Source organism: Indicator indicator, chromosome 10 (genome assembly GCF_027791375.1).
Source record: "Indicator indicator isolate 239-I01 chromosome 10, UM_Iind_1.1, whole genome shotgun sequence".
Lineage (NCBI taxonomy): Eukaryota > Metazoa > Chordata > Aves > Piciformes > Indicatoridae > Indicator > Indicator indicator.
In genome coordinates, this window is record NC_072019.1 from 14,783,730 (window position 1) to 14,793,704 (window position 9,975).

Below are 9,975 nucleotides of genomic sequence, written 5' to 3' on the forward strand. Positions count from 1 at the left end.
CCTCAAAGAACAGTGGTTCTACCTCACCCCTCAAAAACTCCACTATAGAAGACAAAACGGGTGTTGCTTGACTACTGCTGTATTGCAGTGCCCTATGATTGCTTAGGTGGTCTTATTTACAGAACAGGTGGAACAAGAAAGTGATTTTGATTTATAACCCACATAATTTTGTGTTTTGTAACAAACACAGCCCAACAAGCAGACTAGGTCTGGGATATTCATAGGTTTCTTGCCCAACAGGTTCAGTTACTTGGCTCCATCTTCTGTATGAGAAATGAGCAGTTCAGGCAACTCTTAAAAATACATACTTCGTGGCACTTGGAAAATTAATATAGTTCCCGATTTCAAGGTGAATAACAAAAACCAATACCAAGCAAACACTAAAATAAAGAAAATACTACGCAGTCCCAGTGCAGGAAGTGTGATAACCACTATTTCACACCACGTTCCCAATACTCTCCCTCACCCAGGAACTTCCAATAAGAACCTGGCCAGACATCTCATTAATGAGACTGACATATATCCTGATTGCTTTTTACAAGATAAGAATCTATCTCTACAGTTATCATGTGTATTTTGATCTTCATTGATACCAAACAGTGCTGTGGCTGACGTATGCTTAGCTCTCTCCTATCCTGTCATTAACTGTTCTTTCTGAAGTTGCAGCATCTCCTGCTCCAGCCACCAAAATGGAGGAAAATGCCAATGCCAGCATTGAAGAAGATTTTGAAGGACAGGCAACACACACAGGCAAGAGAACTAACCATTCTTCTTTTTCCTAAATATCATAGCCTGGTTTGGGTTGGAAGGGATCTTTAAAACTCATCTAGTCCTACTCCCCTGCAGTGAGCAGGGCCATCTGCAACTTGAGCATCCTGTTCAGAACCCAGTCCAACCTGACCTTGTCCCTGTTCACTAGGGAAGCCCAGAATTTGAGTAGCTCCAGTTGGTCTACCAAATCCCTTGCACAGAAACATGGGCTCCAAAGCCAATGAGAATGTGTATTGGAGTAAGTGACAGCCTTCAGGGAAGGGCAGGTAACACCAAACTGATCTTTCTGCCAATCGTCCTGAAGCAAACAGCAAACGCAGAAAACACCCAAGAAGTCACGAACAGCAATGGCCCAACAAAGCTCTTGTTGTTTATTGCTTCAGTCATGAACAATGGTCTGTCCTCTTCTGGGGAAGAGAGGGAAAGAAACCAGGAACAAACCCACACGTGCTGAATTTTCTTTCCTTCTTACAGAAGGTACATTCAGTGCTACAAGTGAACCTGTAAATCCTTTTGGCAAACACAGCACAGCCTTTAAAAGCAGCATCCTTGCTCAGAATACCAATTCTTTTTAATCCAGCACTCAGTCACCATGGTTTTTATGGGTACAGATGTTTCATTCAGCTCTACAGACACTTCATCCCACCCCACCAACAGGAAATCGTTGCTTCCCAGTGCTCCTATGGCTTCTTTTTCTTTGTGCTATAATAAATGTAGCTCTTGTTGTAACTGTCTCTGGGGTTTTCTCCACCACCGTCATCCTTACTGCTGCTGGCTAAGATTATTAGATATGGCTTTACTTTTTTTTTTTTTTTTTTACATTTTATTTATTTATTTATAAAATGTAGGGCAATACAGGTAGGAATAACCCCTTACCCCAGTACAGGTGCAGGGACGACCTGCTGGAAAGCAGCTCTGCAGAGAAGGACCTGGGAATGCTGGTGGATAACAAGTTCCCTGTGAGCCAGCAATGAGCCCTCTTGGCCAAGAAGTTAAATGGTCTCCTAGGGTGCATTAAAAAGAGTGTGGCCAGCATGTCCAGCAAGGTTCTCCTCATCTGATCAGCCCTAGTGAGAACACATCTCCAGTAGTGGGTCCAGTCCTGGACTTCCCAGTTCAAGAGAGACCTCTGTGAGGAGAAAAGGCTGAGAGACGTGGGGCTGTTTAGCCTGGAGAAGACTAGCCTGATCAATAGCTGACCTGTCTCATTCCCCCTTGTCCTATCGCTGCAAGTTCTAGTGAAAAGTCCCTCCCTGGTTTTCTTGCAGGCCCCTTTCACTGTATTCAAATGCACTGTCTCTAGAGAAATGCAAACACACCTACTAAACACTAGCTTGGGCCAACATGTCAGTTTTGTTAACTAGTTGTGTAATTCACCAAAATCCTTTTATGGGATCCTGACAGGAGCCAGAGCACCAAAGTGATACAGGTTAGGAAAACCCCCTTTCCTTTGGAGGCTGATGTAACACACTGATCCCAAAGTTCAGGTTTGTAGCACCCGTGGAGGGTGCTCAGGAGGGAAGAAACATGGGCAGATAAACTGTGGCACAGAAGGAAAATGAGCAGAAATTTAAGACAGTCTCTTGTTGCAGCCAGTTTCTCATCCATCTTCATCTCTCTTAGGGCCCAAAGGCGTCATCAATGACTGGAGGAGGTTTAAATTAGAAAGTGAAGATAGAGACTGCTCATCCTTGAGCAAGAAAGAAATCCTTAGACAAATGTCTTCTCCACACAGATGTTACAGTAAAGATGATAAAGACACCAGAGAGAGATTCTGCCGTAAGGTAAGAGAAGAAAAGGCAAAACAAGTTAATTTGGATTCTATGTAAAATATGCAGTTTATAAGCTAGAAAATCTTGAATTCGCCAGACTCCACTCCTTTGCAGTCCAGCAGAACTCACAAATGCACATGCAACCATCTCTCTAGTTCTCTCCCAAGCAAAGTCAAACTGCAGTAAACCAAGAAGCATATTTCACACCGACATACCACACAATACAGTTTGACCTTTCTTCCTCCCTCCCTTGCCTCAACACTGTTTCCATCATTAAGCCAATGGAATAATTTTAACATGCTAAAAAAATACTAGCCAGGATAGAGCTCTGAGCCTGAACATCGCTCAGAGCTCTGAACATTACCATTGACCAATTCTGACCCAAAAAACTCACAAAAATTAAACTTAACCCGTGATAGCAACAGGCAAAATTCCCACCAACCCTGGAAGAGCCAGTAGTCTTTGCAACTGTCTTCAAAACCACTAAGCTGACATGCAGGTCTTAAGACAGGATCTTTACCTGTCTCTTGAAGAGAACTCCCAGAGTCGGCAGTGACGGCTCTTCTGGCCAAGCTTTCAACATGATGTCCTTTAAACGACAACTGAGCCTCTTCCTGTTTCAGTGTCAACAGATGACCACTTACTAACATGACATTCTCTCAATGCCCACAGATGAGCATGCAGGAGTACGAATTAATTCATGATGAGCAAGAAGATGAAAGCTGCCTACAAAAATACCGCAAGCGCTGCATGCAGGATATGCACCAGCGGCTGAGCTTTGGGCCAAAATATGGCTACTTGTGTGAGCTGCAGAACGGGGAACAGTTCCTGGAGGCCATCGAGAAGGAACGCAAAACCACCACCGTCATCGTCCACATTTATGAAGACGGCATCAAAGGCTGCGACGCTCTCAACAACAGCCTGACCTGCCTGGCAGCTGAGTACGCCACCGTGAAGTTCTGCAAGATCAAAGCCTCCAACACAGGGGCTGGAGACCGCTTCTCCAACGAAGTGCTTCCCACTCTGCTTGTCTATAAGGGTGGGGAGCTTCTTAGCAATTTCATCAGTGTTTCCGAACAGTTCAATGAGGAGTTTTTTGCTGTGGATGTGGAGGCTTTCCTAAATGAGTATGGGCTGCTGCCTGAAAGGGAGCTTCCATCCCTGGGAAATGGCAACACGGATGAGCCAGATGTTGAGTAATTAGGGAGCCATAGTCCTCACCGTCTCCCTTCCCTCTTCAGTATGTTGTAAATGAAGCTCAGTAACACCCACCTCCTTTAGAGAAGGCTGTGTTTGCTAATTTATCTGTAAAATACATATATATATAAATGGCTTAAAACTATGGTTAGCACGTGAATGTTACTTACACACAGCTGGCAGCCCTGTACATAAATACTTTTATGCCAGCCACAAGTAGTAGGAAGAACAGGAGGCAATACTTCAGAAATTAAGGAAAAATTACATAAAAATTGAGGGCCCACACCTGTCTCCACAAAGCACAAGAAGAACTTCAACAGGAAAAGAACTCATCCATCCCTCTTCTATACACAAAAGGCTGTCTCCGTGCTCCGGAATTACAGTGAGTCCTGACTCCTTAGATTCACTTCCACGACTAAAGTCAGAAAATTTCATCCAATAGATTTCATCCAGTCAGAGGATTTCATCCAGCAGTTTTAAGGAAAAACACACAGCCCGAAGTCCTTGCATTCCTAAATGGCTTAGGTTTCTAGGACATTAGTTTATGCTTCTGCATTTAACTTTTCAATACTTGTGAAAATGCAGGAGTTAGCTCAGTGCTTCTCTAACTTTGTCATCTCAACAGCTAAGACAGACACACTGTCAGCTAATTTCAGTTCATTGTTGTTCCATATTTTGATTAGTGATATTTGAAATATCTGCTGAGTTGCTGGAAAAGTATATTGTGCTCATGTAATAATTCTGAAATAAAGCCTAACAGCTGTCAAATCCTGCTTTGGCAAGGGAATTGTACTTGATGAGGTCCCTTCCAACCCTCAACATCCTGTGATTCTATGATTTTTATTACTCACATGTCTCACCAGTTTTTATTTGGTTTGATAGTTTCACATTTTGCTCACTTTGGAGGGGGAGCTTTCAGTTCTGTTTCATGTCATGATCCCATCATGGATGTGTCACCCTGCAAAACTCCACACATGTAGCAGTTAAGAATTCAGAACTGGGAGGCCAGGACCAAGAAAGCATTGTTACAGAGATGTTCTTACTGCTTTTCAACATACTTTTTTTCTCCACTTTTCATTCACATGGAAATTTCACAGGTGTACCTGAAACTTACGCTACTTTCCACCAGACCTGCAAAACAAAATAATTCTACTCAAAAAGATTTTGGAAATGGCCTCAAGTTGCACCAGGGGAGGTTTGGGTTGGACATTACTAGAAAATTCTTTACCGAGAAGGATCTCAAACACTGGAACAGGCTGCCCAGGGAGGTGGTTGAATCCCCACCCCTGGAGGTGTTTCAGAGACACAGAGACGTGGTGCTGAAGGCCATGGTTTAGCAGCAGCCTTGCTAGAGTTAGAGAATGGTTGGACTGGATGATCTTAAAGGTCTTTTCCAATTCAACATGCTTCTATGATTTTGCATCAGTAGGCCAATTCCAGAAGTCACTATTTGCAGATACACTGCACACTATGAATATCTGATGATCTTCCCACAGGTTATGTAGCAAATGATGAGTTCTTTTCTGTCTACTACAAAAATAACCAGTTACCCAAGTTTCAGGTATTTCTGTCTTGTATTTTTTTATATTTTAGAGAGGCATAAAACACTTCTGTCCTCTACACACCAGAGAATCTGCAAGTAACTGACGACAACTTAATGTTCTTGAGAAATTTCTCTCGTTATTAAACTTGGTTTAAAAGTTATTAGGCTGCACATCAACAGCTTCATTTCTTTGAGGAACCAGGCTGAATGCAAAAAAAAAAAACAAAACCAAACAAACCTTTAACAACTAGTAACCACCACAGAAATGACATTTATAGCTAGTTGCAAGAAATAAGCTGACACTCCAGTTTAAGAGACAGACGAAGCATGTTTAAGCAGGATTAACTTCAACCTGTAATTTGAAATAAAAGAAAAAGAAACCACACGTGACGCCAAGCCCCAGCAGAAACTCATGACTAATAAGTTGCAAATAAAGCTCCGATCACAGCAGTCATCCATATTTCTGCACAAAAAAAAAAAAAAACCCAAAAACACCCTTCAAAAGAAAAAGCAAGAGTTGACTCAAACATTGTACCACTGGATGAAGCTTCTTGAGTAACAAGAAGTAAATGCTTCAATACACACATGGGAGCAGCCTTCCTATATCCTCAGCCACTCCTCCTTTTGAGTTGAAGTCAGTGTTTGCAACTATTATGATGCAGACAAAGATGGAGGAGAGGTGACAACTAATTATCATTGGAGTCACTGATGACTGAATCACAAAGAGAAGCCCTAGGAGATGTATGGCTGTTACCAGCATGCCCAATGCCACCCCTCAGACGTGAAGAATTATAATACTCATTGTACAAGACCACTGAGGCTTTTTCAAACTGCATTTTAAAACTAACAGAGCACAGAAAATAATATTTCAGGAAAATTATTCTGTAACATCAACTTTAGAACTGCACTTAGATGAGCCAGGTTTTCAGATGCGGAAGCCACAACTGCTCCTCTAGACTCCTGTCCATCAAAATCATAGAATGGCTTAAGTTGGAAGGGACCTCGGAGATCATCTACTCCAACCTCCCCACCATGGGCAGGGACACCTCTCAACTAGACTTGGTTACTCAAGGCTTCATTCAGCCTGGCACCAAACACCTCCAGGGGTGAGGCATCCACAACCTCTCTGGGCAACCCATTCCAGAATCCCATCACCCTTGCACTGAAGAACTTTGTCTGAAGATCCAGTCTAAACCTATTGTCTCTCAACTTTAAACCACTCCCCCTTGTCCTGTCTCTAGACACCCTATGAAAAGTCCACCTCCAGCTTTCCTGTAGGATCACTTCCAGTACTGGAAGGCAGCTCTAAGATCCCCCTGGACTCTTCTCCTCTCCAGGCTGTACCACCCCAGCTCCTTCTACCTATCCTCATAGCAGAGGTGCTCCAGCCCTTCAACCATCCTTGTGGCCCTCCTCTGTATGTATCTGCAGTCATGGATGTGAGTTAAAAAGGCCCAATTTCATTCACAATAGAGTTTCAAGATAAAAAAATCTCCATGTGAGTCATAGTGGAGTTTCCACCAACTGAAAGCTTCAGAAGATTATCTAAGTAGCATGAAAAGGATAAACCAGGATGAAGCTTGAGCAAAAGGTAAAAGCAGCACTCAAGAAAACGACTTTTAAAAGATTGCTTTCCTTCCCCCCCCCCTTTCTTGCTTTCCTTATCTGACCTTCTTGTCTTAAAGAATTCCTTTTCTTTTGGTACCAAAGGCTAAGAGTACAAAAAAGATGGGAAGCAAGACAGCACTGAAATCCCCCCTTAGTTACGCACTTTTCAGGCAAGCAAGAACCTGCTTTCTTCTGCATCCACTGTTTCCTCATGGCAGGATGACTTGAAGGCTCAGTCTGTAGATACAAGTCAAATTACTCATTTTCTTTTTGAAAGGGCTAAATTACTTTCTTACTGCACGGAAGGCAGTTGAATGCAGTCTCCTGTATTAAAGCAGAAAGCTCATCCATAGCAACTTCTTTCATTGCCTTCTTCCAATCTTGAATTGGTTGGACTTACAGCCAATTTCCAATGATGGACTTTGGCTGGACTTCCACGCAATTTCCAACAAAAATTAGACTTCCTCAGAGCATTAATACCTTGTTGGTTACAAGCTGAAGGATTTCTTTGACAGTCTGTAGTAACACCATGAAGGAAAGTATCAGTTACTGAACACTGGATAAGCTTAAGCCAGAATTCTTTGGAATAATACCTCCAAAAAACCCCTATTTTTTACACCACAGATGCTAAACAAGAACTATTGAAAAATGTTTCACAACTATTTTCTTCTCTGGTATAGGATATTTAGGATCTCAGATGTTGCACTTCACTGCTATGGCTGAGTTTTGAGTAACAGACAAGTACAGGATAACTGTTTTGCACTTCAGAAAGGTAAAACAGAAAAGACAAAAAGAAGCAAAAGACAAAATTATTTCTTCTCATTACTCCCCTGTCCTTCCTTCTAATATAGCCTTTAGCAGAGCAATTTTTTAAACCAAACCTATCTTGAAGCACATTACAAAATTTATCTCATTTTCTGGATTGCATTCAACCTCCCCTGGATTCAACTACTCCTGAATAATGCCATCTTGTCTCCTGATTCCACCTGTTTGCACGCATAGAACATGCAGGAGCTGAACACAGTACCTGCATTATCACACTCAGTTTCCTCCATGAGGCCCCACTTGAGCAATACTGAGCACAAAAGATCACCACTGTATTCCAAAATATCCTTACAATCATAGAATGGTTTAGGTTTGAAGGGACCTCCAAAGGTCATCTAGTCCAACCACCCCCCTGCAGTCAGCAGGGACATGCTCCACTAGATTGGGTTGGTCAGAACCTTGTTGAGCCTGATATTGAGAGCCTGAATTGAGGGATGGAGCCTCAGCTACCTTACAAGCTGTTCCAGTGTTTCACCACCCTAACGGTGCAGAATTTGTTCCTAATATCCAATCTAAATCTGCTCTTCTCTCATTTCAAACCATTGCCCCTTGTCCTATCACTGCAGGCCTTTGGAAACTGTCCCTCTGCAGCGGCCTTGTACTGGAAGGCTGCTCCTAGGTTTCCCTAGAGTCTTTTCTTCTCCAGGCTGAATACCCCCAGCTCCCTCTGCTGTCCTGATGGCAGAGATGTAACAACCTTCTGATCGTCTTTATTGCCCTCCTCTGGACCCGTTCCATCAGGTCCCTGTCCTTCCTGTGTTGAGGGCTCCAGAGCTGGAGGCAGTACTGTTTTGATTGGGATTCAATTAACGAGGCCGGAATTATAAAAACATAGTTATCGTTACTTTTCCAAAAACCCCGCCCCAAAATTACGTACAAAACTGTTTAAATTTATTTACAGGTTCCGTTCGGTGGCGAATTCTACAAGGATGCTTATGGGAAACTTTAATACAATTTAGAGAATTCAGAAAATGGAAAAGGCAAAGCCACAAAATAGCTTTACCCCACTTCTAAAATCAGAGGCAAGCCAGGACCCCAGGGAAAGCAGAGAATGCCGGTTTTACTCACCACTAGAGAGCAGGAATTTGGAGACGGTCCCTAGGTCTCTCTTCGGTGGCAGGCTCCAGAACTGCAAGTTTATAATCTGATTTGTGGATAACGTGGCACAAATCCAAAGGAAAAGGGACCCGCCAAAATCAAAGTGTCCTTAGACACAGCTGCCACGAGGCAAAACTCGTGCAGCAGCACTGTCTGAGCACTGCAAGAGAAGCCGCACTGCCAGCCTGTTTCAGCGAATGGTCGCGGTTTTTTACGGCAGGCAGGGTCACTCCAGCAGCAGGCAGGGAGCAGGACCCCAGGGCAGACAGGTCCGCGGAGAAGCCAGGTCTCAGTGCTGATTTCTCCAATTTCGCCACGAACCCAGAGCCAGAGCAGAGCGAGCCCAAAGTGAACGCCAAAACAGATCCGAACCAAAATGAGAGCGCAGACCGCTTTCTGGTCCAGTGCCAACGTATACTGGGTGCGTAGAACCCAGCCAAATCCCAGCACGGGCTTCTCCCACAGGTGAATACGTGTGAGGGACTTCAGCTTCCAGCGGGAAGAATGGGCACCTTTTTACCTGTCCCCCAAGGGGAGGGGAAGGCACTCCGTAACAAGTACTCCAGGTGAGGTCTCATGAGAGCTGAGCAGAGTGGCAGAATCACCCCTCTCATCTGCTGGCCACGCTTCCTTAGATGTAGCCCGGGGACGCCCTTAGTCTTTTCATCTACAAGCACAGACTGTTGGCTTACGCCCAGCTTCTCATCCATCAGAATTCCCAAATCTTTCTCTGCAGGGCTGCTCTCAATTTCATCACCCCCTATAGTAAAAGCAGCTCTTTTTCCAAACACATGACAACAAAACACACAGATGACACCTTTCTCATAGTTGCCTTTTATTTAAAGCATCCCAGAACATCCTTCCTTATGCTTTCTTCTTACTGTTCCGCTGTCTGTGTACAAAAAAGTAATTTGCAGCGGTAACAAAACCCCCCAAAATCTGGAATTCTTCTCTAGTGTAGTTCAGATCCATGTAAATATCACATTATCATCTACAAATTATCTTTATTAACCTTACTAGAATTCTTCCCTTACTCTGCTATCCTTATGGCAACTCCCTGAAATGAGGTTGGAGTGAGGACAGTGTGGGTCTCTTCTCCCAAGTAACCAGTGATAGAACGAGAGAAAACATGCTTAAGTTGTTCCCTGGGGAGGTTTAGGT

General features: G+C 43.5%; 1 protein-coding gene across 1 annotated transcript; it reads left to right on the top strand.

Annotated features, from left to right (window-relative positions):
* Positions 1-689: 689 nt before the first annotated feature.
* On the top strand, positions 690-3,743 carry PDC (phosducin). Its single transcript, XM_054384398.1, has 3 exons — positions 690-750; positions 2,395-2,555; positions 3,216-3,743. Exons 1-3 carry the CDS (start codon positions 690-692, stop codon positions 3,741-3,743), a joined length of 750 nt encoding a protein of 249 aa, XP_054240373.1.
* Positions 3,744-9,975: the final 6,232 nt, after the last annotated feature.